General features: G+C 45.3%; 1 protein-coding gene across 1 annotated transcript in view; it reads left to right on the plus strand.

Moving 5' to 3' along the window:
- LOC123746573 (uncharacterized) overlaps window positions 1–22628 on the plus strand; it is an 81740-nt gene that overhangs the window by 38179 nt on the left and 20933 nt on the right. Inside the window, exons 21-29 of the mRNA XM_069318535.1 lie at window positions 708–1199; window positions 1847–1876; window positions 2820–2849; window positions 3298–3324; window positions 5036–5099; window positions 19126–19337; window positions 19784–19922; window positions 21278–21402; window positions 22425–22570. Coding sequence (XP_069174636.1) covers window positions 708–1199; window positions 1847–1876; window positions 2820–2849; window positions 3298–3324; window positions 5036–5099; window positions 19126–19337; window positions 19784–19922; window positions 21278–21402; window positions 22425–22570 — 1265 coding nt within the window. The remainder of the gene's footprint in view (window positions 1–707; window positions 1200–1846; window positions 1877–2819; window positions 2850–3297; window positions 3325–5035; window positions 5100–19125; window positions 19338–19783; window positions 19923–21277; window positions 21403–22424; window positions 22571–22628) is intronic.

Below are 22628 nucleotides of genomic sequence, written 5' to 3' on the forward strand. Positions count from 1 at the left end.
ATATAAATGTATTCCCCCCTGCAAACCTTCTGTAACTCTAGCTTGTATAGGTATCTTATTTCTGGATAGTCTCTTGTTTGTATAAACTATTCGGTCTATCTATCTTATCTATCGTCTCTCTCTCTCTCCTTTTCTCTCCTTTTCTTTCTCTCTCTCTCTCCTTTTCTTTCTCTCTTTCTCTCTCTCAGCTATTCTCTCTCTCAGCTATTCTCTCTCTCTCTCTCTCTCTCTCTCTCTCTCTCTCTCTCTCTCTCTCTCTCTCTCTCTCTCTCTCTCTCTCTCTCTCTCCTTTTCTCTCTCTCTCTCTCCTTTTCTCTCTCTCTCTCTCTCCTTTTCTCTCTCTCTCTCTCTCCTTTTCTATCTCTCTCTCTCCTTTTCTCTCTCTCTCTCCTTTTCTCTCTCTCTCCTTTTCTCTCTCCTTTTCTCTCCTTTTCTCTCTCCTTTTCTCTCTCTCTCTCTCTCCTTTTCTCTCTCTCTCTCTCTCCTTTTCTCTCTCTCTCTCTCCTTTTCTCTCTCTCTCCTTTTCTCTCCTTTTCTCTCTCTCTCTCTCTCTCCTCTCTCTCTCTCTCTCTCTCTCTCTCTCTCTCTCTCTCTCTCTCTCTCTCTCTCTCTCTCTCTCTCTCTTCTCTCTCTCTCTCTCTCTCTCTCTCTCGGTGTTCAGGGCCAGCACGCAGCATCCAGACTTCAAACTTAGAACTCAAGCACAGACCGTCCTCTCACACTCACAGGTGCTGGTTCTGCAGGAGTTGCAGGCTCCGATGCAGGCTTTGGGGAGTCTGGTGGAGGAGGCACCCTTGGAGGGACTGGTGGCTTTGGACGACCTGTAGGAGGTGGGACTGGTGGTTTTGGAGGAGTTGGGGCTGGTGGATTTGGACGACCAGGAGGAGGGACTGGTGGCGTTGGACGACCTGTAGGAGGTGGGACTGGTGGCTTTGGAGGTGCTGGGGCTGGTGGATTTGGACGACCTGGAGGTGGGACTGGTGGATTTGGAGGGGCTGGTGGAGGAGGAACCGGTCTCTTCGGAGGAACCGGAGGTGGAGGAGTAACCGGAGGTTCAAATGGAGGAGGAGGAGGCCTCTTTGGAAGCGGCTTTGGAGGAACGGGTGGAAGCACTGGAACTGGTGGATTTGGAGGAACCGGTGGAGGTGGAGGACTCTTCGGAGGAGCTGGAGGCTTCGGTGGAACTCCAGGAGTTGGAGGTAAGTCCCGAATTCAACTGTATCGATTGTATTACTTATTTACTTACTTTTTGAAGGGCCATTGTTTATATCCCAGTACCATGTATTATTTCCCAGTACCATGTATTATGTCCCAGTACCATGTATCATGTCCCAGTACCATGTATTATGTCCCAATACCATGTGTCATGCCCCAGTACTATGTATCATGTCCCAGTATCATATATCATGCCCCAGTACCATGTATCATGTCTTAGTACCATGTATCATGTCCCAGTACCATGTATTATGTCCCAGTACCATGTATCATACCCCAGTACCATGTAGCATGTCCCAGTACCATGTATCATGCCCCAGTACCATATATCATGCCCCAGTACCATATATCATGCCCCAGTACCATGTATCATGTCCCAGTATCATATATCATGCCCCAGTACGATATATTATGCCCCAGTACCATGTATCATGCCCCAGTACCATATATCATGCCCCAGTACCATGTATCATGTCCCAGTATCATATATCATGCCCCAGTACGATATATTATGTCCCAGTACCATGTATCATGCCCCAGTACCATGTATCATGCCCCAGTTACATATATCATGCCCCAGTACCATGTATCATGCCCCAGTACCATGACTCAGACTATAATACATTTGCAGGTGGAGGAGGAGCCGGTGCGGTACCTGGAGGTACGTGTACCATATAGTTAGAAATGTTGTCTCGTACCAAATTTCTCAAAAAGTACCATATCGCCCTCCCTAGTACCTTATCTCCACCACAAATACCATTTTTGTTCCTAGAACCATACTTTATGTACCATGCTGTACCCCTAGAACCATGCTTCATGTACCATGCTGTACCCCTAGAACCTTGCTTCATGTACCATGCTGTACCCCTAGAACCTTGCTTCATGTACCATGCTGTACCCCTAGAACCTTGCTTCATGTACCATGCTGTATCCCTAGAACCTTGCTTCATGTACCATGCTGTACCCCTAGAACCTTGCTTCATGTACCATGCTGTACCCCTAGAACCTTGCTTCATGTACCATGCTGTACTCCTAGAACCTTGCTTCATGTACCATGCTGTACCCCTAGAACCTTGCTTCATGTACCATGCTGTACCCCTAGAACCATGCTTCATGTACTATGCTGTACCCCTAGAACCTTGCTTCATGTACTATGCTGTACCCCTAGAACCATGCTTCATGTACTATGCTGTACCCCTAGAACCTTGCTTCATGTACTATGCTGTACCCCTAGAACCTTGCTTCATGTACTATGCTGTACCCCTAGAACCATGCTTCATGTACTATGCTGTACCCCTAGAACCTTGCTTCATGTACCATGTTGTACCCCTAGAACCTTGCTTCATGTACTATGCTGTACCCCTAGAACCATGCTGTACCCCTAGAAACATGCTTCATGTACCATGCTGTACCCCTAGAAACATGCTTCATGTACCATGCTGTACCCCTAGAAACATGCTTCATGTACCATGCTGTACCCCTAGAAACATGCTTCATGTACCATGCTGTACCCCTAGAAACATACTTCATGTACCATGCTGTACCCCTAGAAACATGCTTCATGTACCATGCTGTACCCTCTGACACGAATCATACTTCCACAGGTGGAGTTGGTGGGGGCGTTGTACCTGGAGGTAAGTTTATCATCAAGTTACAATTATTGTCCATCTATCTCACTCCCAATTACCATGATTCTCACCCTAGTACCATGTCTCACACACCCCTAGTACCATGTCTCACACACCCCTAGTACCATGTCTCACACACCCCTAGTACCATGTCTCACACACCCCTAGTACCATGTCTCACACACCCCTAGTACCATGTCTCACACACCCCTAGTACCATGTCTCACACACCCCTAGTACCATGTCTCACACACCCCTAGTACCATGTCTCACACACCCCTAGTACCATGAATATTGCCTGAGAACCATATTTCTGACCCCTGCTAGTGTCGTATCTAAACATAGTACCATATATCTTCAGCTTGGTAATTATTTCCCAAGTACCCTATCGCATGCCCCAGTACCATGTATCATGTCTCACTACCATGACTCAGAATATGTTTTTTTTCCGTAGGTGGCGTTGGAGGCTCCGCTGGAGAAGGTATGTTGGTGTAAATGAACACAGATATATATATATATATATATATATATATATATATATATATATATATATATATATATATATATATATATATATTTTTTTTTTTTATTATTTATATATATGCACACACCTATATTGGGTCTTTCCTTCACCTTCAGTTAAGCACTCTAGCATTATAGACAGTTTCTCAATACTAATAATAATGATAGAACTAATATACAAACTCCAACATATATGCAACTACAATTAAGATAAAGTCCAGGGGGACTGAGGGTCCAAAAATAAAGACAGTAAGCTAACCTTTCTTGCAAGAAACTGAAGCATCTAACTGCCTTTCCTCAACTCCAGATACTCTTGAAGACGAGCAGGAGGCTACAGGTTGGTTACATTATCCATAGCACCGTAGTTGATTACCTGGAAGAAGGAAATTGATGCAATTGCAATTACTTAAACCCCTGCATGACAATCTTTTGACATAGTTTAACCAAAAAAATAAAATAGAAATTAGTGTGTTTTAAGGCATATGCTGATTCTTGATATTAATGCAATAGGGGAATTAAGATGTTTAAGCATGTTAATGTTTACATCACAAGTGTTTATTTGCTTATTTATTTCAAGCTTTAAATGCCAGCATATTGTTGTAGTTTTAGATTAACTAATTCCTAGCAGCTCTGTTAATTTGTTGATAACTGGAATGTCTTTGTAAATTAATAAACTCACATCTAATGCTATGATCTAGCACAAATAGCAGAGCTTGAGATGATTAATGTGCCAATTATGCTGCCATATATATAGTAAGCTTTAGATAATAGTAAATTATATAGAAAACTATATAATAAATATTTCTTTATTTACTATCTTTATCATTCATTTTTTGATTTAATATGACATATTACGAAAATAATAATGAAATAATATTATGAAAATAATATTGAAATAATATTATGAAAATATTGAAATAATATTATGAAAATAATATTGAAATAATATAATGAAAATATTGAAATAATATTATGAAAATAACATTGAAATAATATTATAAAAACCACATTACAAACATAAAATAATTAAGATCAAGAAAGATTTAAGTGAAGACTAAGACTGGTCCTTACTTTAGACCTTACCTTAGACCTAAGACCTTACCTTAGGCTCACCTATCTTAGGCTCAAGTTAAGACTAACCGAGGTAGATTATTTTAACCCCCCATAGAGATGTCCAATTAACTCCCCCCATACACTTTCTATCCCATAAATTCATACTAACTCTCCCATAGACACGTAAATACCTTTCCAACACGTTTCGTACTAATTATCATATACTAACATCAACCATATATTAAAATCAAACATATATTAACATCAAATGGATTAAAATCAAACATATATTAGCATCTAACAAATATTAACATTGAAGAGACTTGAACCACGACTCAGAATACTCTCAGCCACATACCTTGACCCCCTGCACCACGACCTGCTATACCACCGAATTCACATGAAGTATGAAGCCAACAGGAAGCCAAAAATGGCTTCGGTAGCTTCTACCGAAGCCATTTTTTTGACATATTTACATTTTACATTTTTTTACATTTTTTTTTTACATTTTTTTACCCTCAGCCTTGCGTCTCGGTGCTTCAGTTGTTTAGCCCATTGATATAAAGTCTTAATTCATCCACACAGACCTATGCTAACCTATTATGTCTCATTCGCAGTGTTGAATTGTCGATTCACTCCAACCTACGATAAGGTGGTGGGCGTAGACCTACGTGGAGCCAGGTAAGCCAGTTCTTTGTGCCTATTTCTCATTGTGCCTATTTCTCGCTGTGCCTATTTCTTGCTGTGGCTATTTCTTGCTGTGCCTATTTCATGCTGTGCCTATTTCTTGCTGTGCCTGTTTCTCGCTGTCTCTGTTTCTTGCTGTGCCTATTTCTTGCTGTGCCTATTTCTTGCTGTGCCTATTTCTCACTGTGCCTATTTCTCACTGTGCCTATTTCTTACTGTGCCTATTTCTTGCTGTGCCTATTTCTTGCTGTGCCTATTTCTTGCTGTGCCTATTTCATGCTGTGCCTATTTCATGCTGTGCCTATTTCTTGCTGTGCCTGTTTCTCGCTGTCTCTGTTTCTTGCTGTGCCTATTTCTTGCTGTGCCTATTTCATGCTGTGCCTATTTCTTGCTGTGCCTATTTCTTGCTGTGCCTATTTCTTGCTGTGCCTATTTCTCACTGTGCCTATTTCTCACTGTGCCTATTTCATGCTGTGCCTATTTCTTGCTGTGCCTGTTTCTCGCTGTCTCTGTTTCTTGCTATGCCTATTTCTTGCTGTGCCTATTTCTTGCTGTGCCTATTTCTCACTGTGCCTATTTCTCACTGTGCCTATTTCTTGCTGTGCCTATTTTCCGCTGTGCCTATTTCTTGCTGTGCCTATTTCCCACTGTGCCTATTTCCCACTGTGCCTATTTCTTGCTGTGCCTATTTCTCACTGTGCATATTTCTCACTGTGCCTATTTCTCAATGTGCCTATTTCTCACTGTGCCTATTTCTTGCTGTGCCTATTTCTCACTGTGCCTATTTCTCACTGTGCCTATTTCATGCTGTGCCTATTTCTTGCTGTGCCTGTTTCTCGCTGTCTCTGTTTCTTGCTGTGCCTATTTCTTGCTGTGCCTATTTCTTGCTGTGCCTATTTCTCACTGTGCCTATTTCTCACTGTGCCTATTTCTTGCTGTGCCTATTTTCCGCTGTGCCTATTTCTTGCTGTGCCTATTTCCCACTGTGCCTATTTCTTGCTGTGCCTATTTCTCACTGTGCCTATTTCTCACTGTGCCTATTTCTTGATGTGCCTATTTCTTGCTGTGCCTATTTCTTGCTGTGCCTATTTCCCGCTGTGCCTATTTCTTGCTGTGCCTATTTCCCGCTGTGCCTATTTCTTGCTGTGCCTATTTCTCACTATCTATATCTTAGTGTACCTATTTCTCATTGTACCAATCTTTCACAGTACCTGTGGCACTGTCGAGGACGACCTTGGCACTGTCGAGGACGACCTTGGCACTGTCGAGGACCTTGACACTGTCGAAGAGGACCTTGACACTGTCGAGGACGACCATGACACTGTCGGGGACGACCATGACACGTCGAGGGCGACCTTGACACTGTCGAGGACGACCTTGGCACTGTCGAGGACGACCTTGACACTGTCGAGGACGACCATGACACTGTCGGGGACGACCATGACACGTCGAGGGCGACCTTGACACTGTCGAGGACGACCTTGGCACTGTCGAGGACGACCTTGACACTGTCGAGGACGACCTTGGCACTGTCGAGGACGACCTTGGCACTGTCGAGGACGACCTTGACACTGTCGAGGACGACCTTGACACTGTCGAGAGCGACCTTAACCAATTATTTTTGCTGTTAATTACCAATTGTCGTGGACAGGAATTCTGTTAGGCTTATGGAGCCTCCCCCCCCCCAGGTCCTGTAGCGGGAATCGAACCCGGGGCTGGCACCAATTAGTGCCAGGTCTGTGACGTCATAACTGAGTCTATGACTCCTTTATGACGTCACTGACCGGGTCCATGACGTCATAAATGACGTCAAACAAAATGATTGACGTCATCGTACTTTCCTCCAATCACAGGCCTCCTGTCATTGCCTCATGGGTATCTCTAGGGCCCCCATGGTCCCCTGGGGAGGCCTACGGACCCCCAGTGGCCGTAGGGGCTCTGGGATTCTACTCCCGTCCGACCGCAGAGAGTTCGATCCCAAGCTACGACTCGGGCCGCAGGATACATCGCCTTGGGTAGGATGATATAACCCGCCACTTCGTACCCACAAGATGGGTCGCCAAAATGGATTTTAAAACTGAACCCAATCTAAACCCGGCCTTGCTAAACCTAATTTAACCTAACCGCATCGTAACTAAACCCTAACCTAACCGTATAACTGTCATAATACGGGGTTTTAACACGCTGTAAACGAGCTTTGTCGAACCGTTTGGGCATGATTTGCCCATACCCCAGACCTGGCATAAGACAAGCACGCCTGGATGGAAATACTAGAGACGCTGTACTAAGTCTGCTGGTTATCTTGAGATGATTTCGGGGCTTTAGTGTCCCCGCGGCCCGGTCCTCGACCAGGCCTCCACCCCCAGGAAGCAGCCCGTGAGAGCTGACTAACACCCAGGTACCTATTTTACTGCTAGGTAACAGGGGCATAGGGTGAAAGAAACTCTGCCCATTGTTTCTCGCCGGCGCCTGGGATCGAACCCGGGACCACAGGATTACAAGTCCAGCGTGCTGTCCGCTCGGCCGACTGGCACGCAAAACACAACAACATTATTGATCTAGGACGCAAAACACACACAAAAAAAATTTATCTGGACCACTCCGTACAAAAAACAACCTTTTAACCTAACCAGAAGCATACGAACCCAAGCAACCCCTCTAACCCCCCTTGAGTCCGATGCATGGAAAACGGAGATATTTGTGAGCTGTTCATAGTAGGCTGCATTTGTAACGTTTTTGACTTAGAGTGCATAATGTCACCTATGAGTGGAGAGAGAAAGGGTTGCATACACACATAGCTTTAACCATAGTGACTCATACGTCAGGCTGCGAGCAACCGCGTCCAACAGCCTGGTTGATCAGTCCGGCAACCAGGAGGCCTGGTCGACGACCGGGCCGCGGGGACGCTAAGCCCCGGAAGCACCTCAAGGTAACCTCAAGGTAAGGTAACCCGTTTTCAATGTTGCATTAATTGCAGAAATGTGCAAGCAGAGGTGAAGTGCAGCGTCAGTATAGAATACAGATAGTTGCAAGAGATATAGACTGAGGTTGCAAGATATTAAACCCCAGTTGCAAGATATTAAACCCCAGTTGCAAGATATAACCCCCAGTTGCAAGATATAAACCCCCAGTTGCAAGATATTAAACCCCAGTTGCAAGATATAAACCCCAGTTGCAAGATATTATACCCCAGTTGCAAGATATTAAACCCCAGTTGCAAGATATAAACCCCCAGTTGCAAGATATTATACCCCAGTTGCAAGATATAAACCCCCAGTTGCAAGATATTAAACCCCAGTTGCAAGATATTAAACCCCAGTTGCAAGATATTAAACCCCAGTTGCAAGATATTATACCCCAGTTGCAAGATATTAAACCCCAGTTGCAAGATATTAAACCCCAGTTGCAAGATATTATACCCCAGTTGCAAGATATCAACCCCAGTTGCAAGATATCAACCCCAGTTGCAAGATATTAAACCCCAGTTGCAAGATATTAAACCCCAGTTGCAAGATATTATACCCCAGTTGCAAGATATAAACCCCAGTTGCAAGATATAACCCCCAGTTGCAAGATATCAACCCCAGTTGCAAGATATAAACCCCAGTTGCAAGATATTAAACCCCAGTTGCAAGATATAAACCCCAGTTGCAAGATATAAACCCCAGTTGCAAGATATTAAACCCCAGTTGCAAGATATAAACCCCAGTTGCAAGATATTAAACCCCAGTTGCAAGATATTAAACCCCAGTTGCAAGATATAACCCCCAGTTGCAAGATATAAAACCCCAGTTACAAGATATTAAACCCCAGTTGCAAGATATAACCCCCAGTTGCAAGATATAACCCCCAGTTGCAAGATATAAAACCCCAGTTGCAAGATATAACCCCCAGTTGCAAGATATAACCCCCAGTTGCAAGATATAAAACCCCAGTTGCAAGATATAAACCCCAGTTGCAAGATATAACCCCCAGTTGCAAGATATAAACCCCAGTTGCAAGATATAACCCCCAGTTGCAAGATATAACCCCCAGTTGCAAGATATAACCCCCAGTTGCAAGATATAAAACCCCAGTTGCAAGATATAACCCCCAGTTGCAAGATATAACCCCCAGTTGCAAGATATAAACCCCAGTTGCAAGATATAAAACCCCAGTTGCAAGATATAAACCCCAGTTGCAAGATATAAACCCCAGTTGCAAGATATAAAACCCCAGTTGCAAGATATAAAACCCCAGTTGCAAGATATAACCCCCAGTTGCAAGATATAAACCCCAGTTGCAAGATATAAACCCCAGTTGCAAGATATAAACCCCAGTTGCAAGATATAAACCCCAGTTGCAAGATATAAAACCCCAGTTGCAAGATATTAAACCCCAGTTGCAAGATATAAACCCCAGTTGCAAGATATAAACCCCAGTTGCAAGATATTAAACCCCAGTTGCAAGATATTAAACCCCAGTTGCAAGATATAAACCCCAGTTGCAAGATATAAACCCCAGTTGCAAGATATTAAACCCCAGTTGCAAGATATCAACCCCCAGTTGCAAGATATAACCCCCAGTTGCAACATATAAACCCCAGTTGCAAGATATAACCCCCAGTTGCAAGATATTAAACCCCCGGTTGCAAGATATAAAACCCCAGTTGCAAGATATTAAACCCCAGTTGCAAGATATAAACCCCAGTTGCAAGATATAAACCCCAGTTGCAAGATATAAACCCCAGTAGCAAGATATAAAACCCCAGTTGCAAGATATTAAACCCCAGTTGCAAGATATTAAATCCCAGTTGCAAGATATAAACCCCAGTTGCAAGATATAAAACCCCAGTTGCAAGATATAAACCCCAGTTGCAAGATATAAACCCCAGTTGCAAGATATAAACCCCAGTTGCAAGATATAAAACCCCAGTTGCAAGATATAAAACCCCAGTTGCAAGATATAAAACCCCAGTTGCAAGATATAACCCCCAGTTGCAAGATATAACCCCCAGTTGCAAGATATAAAACCCCAGTTGCAAGATATAAAACCCAATCTAACCATCCCACGGCAAACAACCCACCCATAGCTAACGACTCACCTCAGGTGATGAATCAGCGGTTAACGATCGCTTAACTCAATTACTGACCTAGTCTGAGTTAACGACCCTCTCATAGTTAACGACCATAACACTAAACTACTGACCTAGTCTGAGTTAACGACCCTCTCATAGTTAACGACCATAACACTAAACAACTGACCTAGTCTCAGTTAACGACCCTCTCATAGTTAACGACCATAACACTAAACTACTGACCTAGTCTCAGTTAACGACCCTCTCATAGTTAACGACCATAACACTAAACTACTGACCTAGTCTCAGTTAACGACCCTCTCATAGTTAACGACCATAACACTAAACTACTGACCTAGTCTCAGTTAACGACCCTCTCATAGTTAACGACCAACACTCAACTACTGACCTAGCCCCAGTTAACGACCTCCTCATAGTTAACGACCAACACTCAACTACTGACCTAGTCTCAGTTAACGACCCTCTCATAGTTAACGACCAACACTCAACTACTGACCTAGCCTCAGTTAACGAATAGCCTTCATCTAATGAGCAATTTCAACGATAATCTAATCTACTGACATAGTCTAATCTACTAAGCTAATCTACTCTCAACAGAAACGACTTAGAGATAACGACTCATTCAAAGCTAACGACTCAACATTCTTTATTCCATAACAGATTATATTATGACGTTAAGTGTGTGTGCACATATTTAAGTACTTAAGTACTGTAGTACAACGAACACTTTAATAAATAAAAATATCAACAGATTTAACATATAGTTTTAGCATTGGATAAATTGTTGATAAATGTTGGATAAATATATTTCTTTGCATGATGATACTGCTGCCACAACCCGTTCTCGCACTTGCTTATAGTCAATATTGGCTTATTTAATAAGTGCATATGTGATATACTAATTGATTGTGAATATTTTAGTTTACCTTGAAAAGCTTCATAGAAAACACCGACCTCACCTGACCTTCTTAGTATGTTAAGATAAGCATCTTATTGCTTCGTAATTATCATTATTACTTAACCTATACCGTTGATAGGTTAACTAATAAATGTAAATAAGAAGCAATAAGATACTTATCTTAACATACTAAGAAGGTTAGGTGAGGTCGGTGTTTTCTATGAAGCTTTTCAAGGTAAACTAAAATATTCACAATCAATTAGTATGTCACATATGCACTTATTAAATAAGTCAATATTGACAGTAAGAAAGTGCGAGAACGGGTTGGCAGCAAATTCACAGTATTTCTCTGTCCTGTTAATATTAGCATGTTGAAATTTGCTAAAAAGGCGTTTTGTTCTACGAGATTTATTTTTTTGTCTATACCATTAAAAATGTAAAATATTTTAATGCAGAATGCTGTATGTTATGATCTCAGCCTGCAGGAGAAACGAGTCTCCCTTCTTGAGAGTTATTCAGCAAGCCTGACCTAACTAGAAGGTCTAGCAAGTATTGAGGTGATAACGCATATGTAAAATAGTTGGTTGGATATGTGTAACAGTTTGAGATTATGGGCAATGCAGAAGAAAATAGATAAATGACTGGCTAGGAGATGTGGACATTTTGCTGGAGGCTTGAGGCTCGCTTCTGGAGGACCTTGACCTCACTTGAGTGCCAGACATCGCAGGGGGAAGCCGCGCTCCGTTGAGCTCCCGTCAGAAGGGAACCCCTAGTGATATATCTCTAAGAGAAGAGAAGTGTGCAGACGTGCCAGCTGTGGAATCGAGCTGGGGACGTGTGGTCTCAAGTCGTGGACGATAATTAGTGAATATTAAGCCGCCCGGAGGCATTATTGTGGGCTGTGTGGAGCGCCCTGACCAGACGCCGTCAGAGGAAAAGCGCCCTCGACCAGTTAATCTGTGGTAAGCACGATATACGCCAGTTCATAGTGATTGCATTGTAGTTGGTCGTGTGCCCAGCGACAGTAGCAATGTTTATTTATAAGTTAGACATGTTTTAATAAGGCAGAAGGCCTGAAATAGGAGAGTGAAGAGGGAGGAACACGGAGCGACGTCCGTCCTCTCTGAGCGCTGGCGGACGACTGAGGGAGCCTGGCTCCGGATGGAGGAAGACCCTCCCAGCGAGTGAGGACGCCGCCGCCAGGCGAGGTGGAGTATGGACCCGCCCAAAACGGGGGAGTCCACTCTCACTGTATGTAGAGGACAGATAGAGGTTTGAGGCAAGCATATTGTGTGGTTATTTTTGTTTATGTGTTAAAGGGGAACATTTTATTGGAGTGTCGATGGGTTGCAGGTTTGTCTTTTGGGGAAGAAGTTGCTGAGAACTTCGAAGCCAGCAGATGAAGTAGCTGATGAGACTCCAAGGTAGTGGAGCAGAGGACCTCGAGCTGTGAGGAGAAGCAGCAGTGAAGAGGAGTGTCACGTGTTTCTGTAGAGGTGGTGAAGCACCATAGTTACTCGAGGAAACTTCATGGTGTAGCAGCCAAGAGAGCTGTGGAGGAGCCTAGCAGAAGGGTGAAGCACCGTAGTTGCTCAAGGAAACTTCATGATAGCAGCCTGGAGGAGCTGCAGAGGATCCTGGTAGTGAAGCCCGGAAGAACCTAAAGAAATAGGGTAGTGAACTTCCAGAGGTGGAAGGGGAAGTTCTGGTGGATTACTTGTAGGGAGTTGATAGTGTTTGGTTGTCAGTAGCGTGCAAGACGCAGTGAGAGGTGAGTGACTGTTGGCATCCTTATGTCAAGGAGTTTCTTATATTGAAGTATCAATGAACATTTATACTGGTATATGTTATTGCATTCAAATGCTGATTTTCTATATATATATGTTATCTTGCTGATGGTGCAACAGTGTACGTAGGCTTGATCAACTTGAGGAGGTTAATAGTATCAGGTGGTGAACCAGGAGGTAGGATACCACTTGATAAGCTGATAATAGAGTTCTGATGGTATTGGAGTGCAACCTGATTGTGATATTATAGAGTATAGGATTCATTATTATTATATGTGTGTATGTATCGTGTATGTGCTTTGTTCAGTAAATGTGTCACAATTTGCTGGTGTTTTGCCCTTGTCCTAGTGAGGCTTCCCAGGAGGTAGTAAAGAAGGAGAGAGAGAGAGGAAGAACCATGATCCACTGCTGTGGACAGGGTAGGAGGTAATACTGGTAAGTCATAGGGGGATTGAGGAGATCATATCTCATAAGGAGAGAGTGGGGAGTCACAGCGGCTCGAGTGGGTGTGTGCACGTGACAACGAGGCTAAGTGTTGGAGCCGCATCCCCTGAACGTGTGACGTTGAGCCCCTCTCCAAGAGCCAGAAGCGCCAAGGGTGATCTCCTAGTATAAGCACTCTGCCGAGTTGTGGGTTGGGTTGTCCATAGAGAAGGATCAACGACGACAACACCAACCAACCCACAGTATATAATAAAATTGGGGGCCCGTCCGGGAGAGTGAACTGACACACCCACACCCTGTCCAAGAGTGGATTTGTACACCCTTGCTGAAATAGATAAACTGTGTGACCGCAGGTGTATATTCTCTCTCTTGGGAAGACTCACAGGACAGGATGACAGCAGTCCTGAATTTTAGAAGTTCGGAGAAAGACCTTGCGAGAGCCCAGAAGTACATTGATACAGGAGATGATGAAATCTTGCAAAATTGTACCCAGGAACAACTTTGGTTGATTGGTAAAATGTATGGTGTTAGGTTGAAGTCAAACAGGGCGTCTAGTAAACGAAAGGAAATCAAGGCAATAACGCAGATAGACAGAGTAAGCATGTTCTGCAAAACTCATGACGAGAAGATTCTAGACATGTGCACTAGGAGGCAGATAAGGATGTTGGAAGACCATTTCGGCCTAAAGGGTGGGCAAGATAAGATAGAGGATGGACGCGAGGCGCTACGGACTTGGTTAAGGGAACAAAAAGCAGAAGAAGAGAAGGAAGCGAAACGCCAATGTGAACAAGAGGAAACACAGTGCCAGCAAGGAGGAGCTGAAGCCCTGCCTCAGAATGAAGAACCCGATAGGTTGGAAGAAATTTCAGAGGAAACGGATGATGCGCCAAGTGACGAAGGAATTAATGTAAACTCAAGTAGCAGCAGGGAAAGCAGCCTTGAGAGGCGCGAGATGGAACCAAAGTTGGAACCAGGAGACAATGAGGTACAGCTGCAACGTGAAGAGAGGCAGGCTCGGCTTGAGCAAGAGAAAGCCAAAGCCGAGCAGGAGCGAGCTAAAGCTGAGCAAGAGAAAGCTAAAGCCGAACAGGAAAAAGCTAAAGCCGAACAGGAAAAAGCTAAAGCTGAACAGGAAAAGCTTAAAGTCGGACAAGAGAGAGCCAAGGCCGAACAAGAAACGGCCAAGGCTGAACTGACTATGATAAAGATGGAGGCCGCTAAAGCAGAACAAGAGAGAATTAAGACGGCACGAAGAGAGAACAGAGTGAGAAGCGAGGCGAGACGCAGCAATGGCAGATCCAATGGAGTCTGGGGAGGAAGAAATTATGAGAGACCCAGAAGAGTCTGGGGTGAGAAAAATTTTGATAAATGGGCAGATAAAAGTAAGTACCCTAAAACTCAGAAGAGTAGGTCGCGCACTTCATCTGAAAGTGAAGATGGAGGAGCAAAACGAGAAACTGATCGTTATCCAGGAAATCAAGGGTCCAGTAAAGCTCCACAGAGTGCGAGTAGTACGTCTGGCCCGAGGAACTCCAATACGAGTGGGCAGAGTCAGAGCTACTCTGGTACATATAGAAGAGACTTTTCCCAGATGAGATGTTACCAATGTAACGGATTGGGTCACGTGATGCGAGATTGTAGACAGGGCAAGAGAGTTGTGACCCTGGCCATGTGTGACCCCCGAGGTAAATATACTAATGTGTTCCGAGACAAACCACAGAGAGCGAATTTAGTGAACGAGAGGTATAGGCCGTTCATGAGTAAAGGTTGGATCAGTATAAGAGGCCAACCTGAGGTAGAAGTTGGTATCTTAAGAGATACCGGAGCTAATCAGAGCTTGATTGCGAGAAGCCTGATTGGGAATGATCGACGGTTAGCTGGCAGTGGGAAGATGAAAGTATATGGGTTATTGTCGGAGAGTGACATGCCCGTTTGTACTGTCCAGCTAAGGTCGGAATATGTGTCGGCAGAGGTGATGTTGGGAGTGTGCCCCGACATACCTGTTCCAGGAGTCCAAGTGATCCTGGGGAATGACTTGTGCGGGACAAAGGTGTTGCCAAGAGTCATAGTGGAGACTGTGCCAGAGGAGTGCCCAGAAGGCCACGGCACGTGTGGAACACCTGAGAGTGTGAACCTGACTGACATCCGAGGAGATGAGTCAGGAGACCGCCAAGCCATTGAAAACCCTGTCTCGGTAGTGAGGAAGGCAGAGGTGGCCGACAAGGAAGACGCTGGAGAAGATGATACAGTGTCGATTCAACCAGTGGAAGATATCGATGTAGATATAGCATGGCTGTTTGATGAAGGTCCAGCCCAGAAAAATGAAGTCTCGGTGAGGTCAAAAGTGAGGATGACCCAGCCGAAGAAGAATCATGTGAAGAGAGCGGACCTGAGTAGAGCCCAGACTGCTGAAATTGAGAGTCGGAAGGCGAATGCAACTGTGCTGAGTAGGAATGAGGAAAGATGTGGACAGACTGAGGACGGGAATAGAGCGTCAAGTGGTCCACGAGCACAGAGGCATATGGATAGTGGAGTTAAGTTGTTTGAGATGTCAGGAGTCGACATGTTTCACAGAAAACGTGGAGGAGAGATAGTGAAGAAGAGTAATAGCCGGGAAAATGAAAGGAGAAGAGACAGTATGTGTGGAGAGATGCTTACGAGCACTCTGGGAGAGGCAAGACGACGCGTACGGTCGAATGCTGTTGGATGTAGTACAGCGCTCGAAGAAACTTTTAGGGAACGAAGAAGAGTTGAAGGAGAAGAAATGGAGTGGTATAGAAGTGAAAAGTGTGGGAAGAGGATGATGATGCAAGCATGGAGGAATAGAAGAAAGCCGAGGACTCGATGGGAGTCGAACAGGATGAGGTCTCAGATAAATGAGGAGACGAAAAGGAGGATCGTCGGTGAAGACCAGGGAGTGAAGTATGATGGCAGGAGACGAAAGTATAATGGCAGTAGATGGAAGTATGAAGACGACAGAGGAGGTACAGACAGCAGATGTCTGACTCTGGACGTGAAGAGAAGAAGACGAGGAAATGGAGGGTGGAGACAGTAAGTAGAGTGGACCAATGGATTGCAGGCGTCCAAGGAGGACAGCCTAGCCAAGAGGTGCCAGAGAAGTCAAATCGTTTATGAGAAGATCATATTTCTGGCGAGTTGTGAGCCAGATGTTGCAAGGAGCATCGAACTAATTGTAGACTCCTAAGGAAGTATATCGGGTGAAGAACGAGACAGTGTGGTGGCGGATGTATTATCCCGAGCTTTGCCACTGGAATAACTCTCAAAAATAAGGGGAGGGGAGTGTTATGATCTCAGCCTGCAGGAGAAACGAGTCTCCCTTCTTGAGAGTTATTCAGCAAGCCTGACCTAACTAGAAGGTCTAGCAAGTATTGAGGTGATAACGCATATGTAAAATAGTTGGTTGGATATGTGTAACAGTTTGAGATTATGGGCAATGCAGAAGAAAATAGATAAATGACTGGCTAGGAGATGTGGACATTTTGCTGGAGGCTTGAGGCTCGCTTCTGGAGGACCTTGACCTCACTTGAGTGCCAGACATCGCAGGGGGAAGCCGCGCTCCGTTGAGCTCCCGTCAGAAGGGAACCCCTAGTGATATATCTCTAAGAGAAGAGAAGTGTGCAGACGTGCCAGCTGTGGAATCGAGCTGGGGACGTGTGGTCTCAAGTCGTGGACGATAATTAGTGAATATTAAGCCGCCCGGAGGCATTATTGTGGGCTGTGTGGAGCGCCCTGACCAGACGCCGTCAGAGGAAAAGCGCCCTCGACCAGTTAATCTGTGGTAAGCACGATATACGCCAGTTCATAGTGATTGCATTGTAGTTGGTCGTGTGCCCAGCGACAGTAGCAATGTTTATTTATAAGTTAGACATGTTTTAATAAGGCAGAAGGCCTGAAATAGGAGAGTGAAGAGGGAGGAACACGGAGCGACGTCCGTCCTCTCTGAGCGCTGGCGGACGACTGAGGGAGCCTGGCTCCGGATGGAGGAAGACCCTCCCAGCGAGTGAGGACGCCGCCGCCAGGCGAGGTGGAGTATGGACCCGCCCAAAACGGGGGAGTCCACTCTCACTGTATGTAGAGGACAGATAGAGGTTTGAGGCAAGCATATTGTGTGGTTATTTTTGTTTATGTGTTAAAGGGGAACATTTTATTGGAGTGTCGATGGGTTGCAGGTTTGTCTTTTGGGGAAGAAGTTGCTGAGAACTTCGAAGCCAGCAGATGAAGTAGCTGATGAGACTCCAAGGTAGTGGAGCAGAGGACCTCGAGCTGTGAGGAGAAGCAGCAGTGAAGAGGAGTGTCACGTGTTTCTGTAGAGGTGGTGAAGCACCATAGTTACTCGAGGAAACTTCATGGTGTAGCAGCCAAGAGAGCTGTGGAGGAGCCTAGCAGAAGGGTGAAGCACCGTAGTTGCTCAAGGAAACTTCATGATAGCAGCCTGGAGGAGCTGCAGAGGATCCTGGTAGTGAAGCCCGGAAGAACCTAAAGAAATAGGGTAGTGAACTTCCAGAGGTGGAAGGGGAAGTTCTGGTGGATTACTTGTAGGGAGTTGATAGTGTTTGGTTGTCAGTAGCGTGCAAGACGCAGTGAGAGGTGAGTGACTGTTGGCATCCTTATGTCAAGGAGTTTCTTATATTGAAGTATCAATGAACATTTATACTGGTATATGTTATTGCATTCAAATGCTGATTTTCTATATATATATGTTATCTTGCTGATGGTGCAACAGTGTACGTAGGCTTGATCAACTTGAGGAGGTTAATAGTATCAGGTGGTGAACCAGGAGGTAGGATACCACTTGATAAGCTGATAATAGAGTTCTGATGGTATTGGAGTGCAACCTGATTGTGATATTATAGAGTATAGGATTCATTATTATTATATGTGTGTATGTATCGTGTATGTGCTTTGTTCAGTAAATGTGTCACAATTTGCTGGTGTTTTGCCCTTGTCCTAGTGAGGCTTCCCAGGAGGTAGTAAAGAAGGAGAGAGAGAGAGGAAGAACCATGATCCACTGCTGTGGACAGGGTAGGAGGTAATACTGGTAAGTCATAGGGGGATTGAGGAGATCATATCTCATAAGGAGAGAGTGGGGAGTCACAGCGGCTCGAGTGGGTGTGTGCACGTGACAACGAGGCTAAGTGTTGGAGCCGCATCCCCTGAACGTGTGACGTTGAGCCCCTCTCCAAGAGCCAGAAGCGCCAAGGGTGATCTCCTAGTATAAGCACTCTGCCGAGTTGTGGGTTGGGTTGTCCATAGAGAAGGATCAACGACGACAACACCAACCAACCCACAGTCTATATAATATGTATTAATATATAATTTTACTACCGTATTTATTTTTAATTTACATAATTTTAGTAATAGTTTAATTAATTTTCTTTCATTGTACTTATAAAAAGAAAAAATGTAGATTTTGTCCATTTGTCGTAATACTTAACTAGTTATCTTAGGTTCTAGGACGTTCTCTATAGTCCTATATACACCTGAACACACGCATAGGGTCCCAATATAGGTTCTAGGACGCTCTCTCTAGTCCTATATCCACCTGAACAGACGTATAGGGTCCCAATATAGGTTCTAGGACGCTCTCTCTAGTCATATATACACCTGAACAGACGTATAGGTTCTAGGACGCTCTCTGTAGTCCTATATCCACCTGAACAGACGTATAGGGTCCCAGTATAGGTCCTAGGACGCTCTCTCTAGCCCAATATCCACCTAAAATCGTCCTAGGAGTTCGAAAGGCGGGACTCAAGAACTTAAAACCTCACTGCTTCTGTGTCTCTCTTCCCCAAGGGAGGAGATCCGCGCCAGGGACCAGCTGGGAGTGACCATCGAGTGTCTGAAGGAGTGCGACCGCCGCCAGGGGCGATGCTTGGCCGTCACCCTCGAAACCTCGCCCTCGAACGCCCAGCGATGCTACGCCCTTGAGCGGGCGGCTGGCCAGGACCCCGCAGCCCTCACGCCCGCACCAGAGGTCTCCTACTTCGAGAAAGTCTGCATTCCAGGTGAGTGAGTGAGTGAGTGAGTGAGTGAGTGAGTGAGACAGTGGGAGTGTCAGTTAACGTTGAAGTGAGTCGGTTAGCGAGGGACTGTAGCGTTCAGTGAATGAATGAGCCAGTGAGTAAGTGAGCGAGTGAATGCCTGAGTCAGTGGGTGAATCATTGAGTGAATGAGTCAGATAATGAGTGAGCATTTGTGAGTCATGACTCACATGCGTAAGAAATGAGTGATTTCACCCACTATTCTCTGCATATCCTTCTCGTGTTCACTGAACAAAAAAACATTAACCAGTGACCATTAAGCATTAACCCTACCATTAACCAATGACCCTACCATTAACTAGTAACCCTACCAGTAACCACACCATTAACCAGTAACCACACCATTAACCATTAACCCTACCATTAACCAGCGACCACACACCATTAACCACGGCCCTCTCACCCTTCAGAGCGGAGCTGCGGGAAGGCCTGGTCCTTCGTCAGAGTGCCAGGGTACGACCTTAACGTCAATGGTCGCATTCTCAACAACGTTCCCACGCGCCAGGAGTGCCAAGCAGAGTGCCTCAGAGCCACCGACATCCCCTGCAGGTAAGGTGTCACTCACTGGAGCAGGTGTGGCACTAATCTTAGCAACCGGTCAAGTTAGGGAGCCGGTCGGCCGAGCGGAAAGCACGCTGGACTTGTGATCCTGTGGTCCTGGGTTCGATCCCAGGCGCCGGCGAGAAACAATGGGCAGAGTTTCTTTCACCCTATGCCCCTGTTACCTAGCAGTAAAATAGGTACCTGGGTGTTAGTCAGCTGTCACGGGCTGCTTCCTGGTGGTGGAGGCTTGGTCGAGGACCGGGCCGCGGGGACACTAAAAAGCCCTGAAATCATCTCAAGATAACTTTAGCATTTATATGTGAACCTACGAAACCTGTGTATCTTTCCACAATCAAGGCGGCTTTGTTTACATTTATTACACCGTTCACGAGCTTGTAAACTTCACAACCCTTAGGTTATGATTGTTATAAACAACATGGTGGCGATTCTTGTAAGGGATCAGGGTAAGGAATTAGGATGGGACGGGGGGAAAGGAATGGTGCCCAACCACTTGTGGACGGTCGGGGATTGAACGCCGACCTGCATGAAGCGAGACCGTCGAGCTACCTTCCAGCCAGAGGACCAGATTCACGAAGCAGTTACGCAAGCACTTACGAACCTGGGGCCAGATTCACGAAGCAGTTACGCAAGTACTTACGAACGTGTACATCTTTCCTCAATCTTTGACGGCTTTGGTTACATTTATTAAACAGTTTACAAGCATGAAAACTTGCCAATCAACTGTTGTTATTGTTATAAACAGCCTCCTGGTGCTTCGGAGCTCATTAACTGTTTAATAATTGTAAACAAAGCCGCCAAAGATTGAGAAAAGATGGACAGGTTCGTAAGTACTTGCGTAACTGCTTCGTGAATCTGGCCCCAAGTGATTGACCCAAACAATAAATGTCAAAAAACCCCGCTATGATGCAGGAAAGATGATGTACAGGTTTCGTTAAAAAAGGTTAAATGATTGACGAATTCTGGGCCTCCAAGTATGTCCACTCACAAGATGAGTGGCGCTGCCCAATAAACTCGCCCCTCTTTTTCTTGAGATCTTGAGGTTATCTTGAGATGATTTCGAGGCTTTAGTGTCCCCGCGGCCCGGTCCTCGAGCAGGCCTCCACCCCCAGGAAGCAGCCCGTGACAGCTGACTAACACCCAGGTACCTATTTTACTGTTAGGTAACAGGGGCATAGGGTGAAAGAAACTCTGCCCATTGTTTCTCGCCGGCGCCTGGGATCGAACCCAGGACCACAGGATCACAAGTCCAGTGTGCTGTCCGCTCGGCCGACCGGCTCCCAACTCACCTCCCTCGGGGCAAAATTTAAAATTTAATTGAAATTTCCATGTCTGCGGTGCAGGTCTGCGGTGTTCGACGCCAGACAACGAACCTGTCGCTTGATGGGGGAGACTAGGAGGACTGATCCTGACAAGTTCACCTACACCTCTCTTAATGTGGAGTTTATGGAGAATCAGTGTGCTCCAGGTGAGTGTGTGTGTGAGGGTGTGTGTGTGTGTGTGTGTGTGTGTGTGTGTGTGTGTGTGTGTGTGTGTGTGTGTGTGTGTGTGTGTGTGTGTGTGTGTGTGTGTGTGTGGTGTGTGGTGTGTGGTGTGTGTGTGTGTGTGTGGTGTGCGTGTGTGTGTCTGTGTGTGTGTGTGGTGAGTGTGTGTGTGGTGAGTGTGTGTGTGGTGAGTGTGTGTGTGGGGAGTGTGTGTGTGGGGAGTGTGTGTGTGGGGAGTGTGTGTGTGGGGAGTGTGTGTGTGTGTGTGGGAGGGGGAGGGAGTGTTAGGAGGGGGGTGAGTAATCCTGGGGAGGGGGTGAGTAGTGTTGAGGAGAGGGGGTGAGTGTGTCGGGGAGAGGGGTAAGTGTGTGTGAGTTGTGAGAGAAAAGTGTGTGTGTACTAGAGTGACACATAAAGTGTATGTATACATGAAGGGAGGTGGATAAATGTTCGTTTTGAACATAATTTTTCGTCAAGAACATTTAAATAACATATTAACATACCTAATAGAATGAAATGCTTAAGTATCTCATATATTGATATTTTGTGCCAGATATTCACAATATGCAATGTTTCCTTTACCAATACACAAGAACACTGAATGTAACCCTTATTCCAAGTGTCTAAGTACAATGACTTTGTTCCATTAGTTAGTTAAGATCAACTCCAGACAACCAAGGAACTAACCAATGTTGTGTACTAACCTATGTACCTCTCTTTCTCTGTCTGTCTGTCTCTCTATCTCTGTCTCTCACTCTCTCTGTCTCTCACTCTCTCTGTGTCTCTGTCTCTGTCTCTCCCTCTCTCCGTGTCTCTGTCTCTGTCTCTCTCTGTCTCTGTCTCTCTCTCTCTGTCTCTGTCTGTCTGTCTCTCTGTCTCTCTCTCTCTCTCTCTCTCTCTCTCTCTCTCTCTCTCTCTCTCTCTCTCTCTCTCTCTCTCTCTGTCTGTCTGTCTGTCTGTCTGTCTGTCTGTCTGTCTCTCTCCCTCTTCTTTCTTTCCTCCCCAGATCCACCCAACTGTGACTACGCCAACTACGAGGGCCGCTTCCTGCCCTACTTCGACCGGTTCTTCACAAACGTCTTCGACCCGGCGGAGTGCAAGCAGTACTGCGACAGCGAGAGGGACTTCTCCTGCCGGAGTTATAACTTCCAGGTCCGTCTTTTCTTCACCTTGACAAGCGCCTTCGAGCTCAATCCAAGAGTCTTTGACA

This window comes from Procambarus clarkii, chromosome 90 (genome assembly GCF_040958095.1).
Source record: "Procambarus clarkii isolate CNS0578487 chromosome 90, FALCON_Pclarkii_2.0, whole genome shotgun sequence".
In the NCBI taxonomy this organism is placed as follows: Eukaryota; Metazoa; Arthropoda; class Malacostraca; order Decapoda; family Cambaridae; genus Procambarus; species Procambarus clarkii.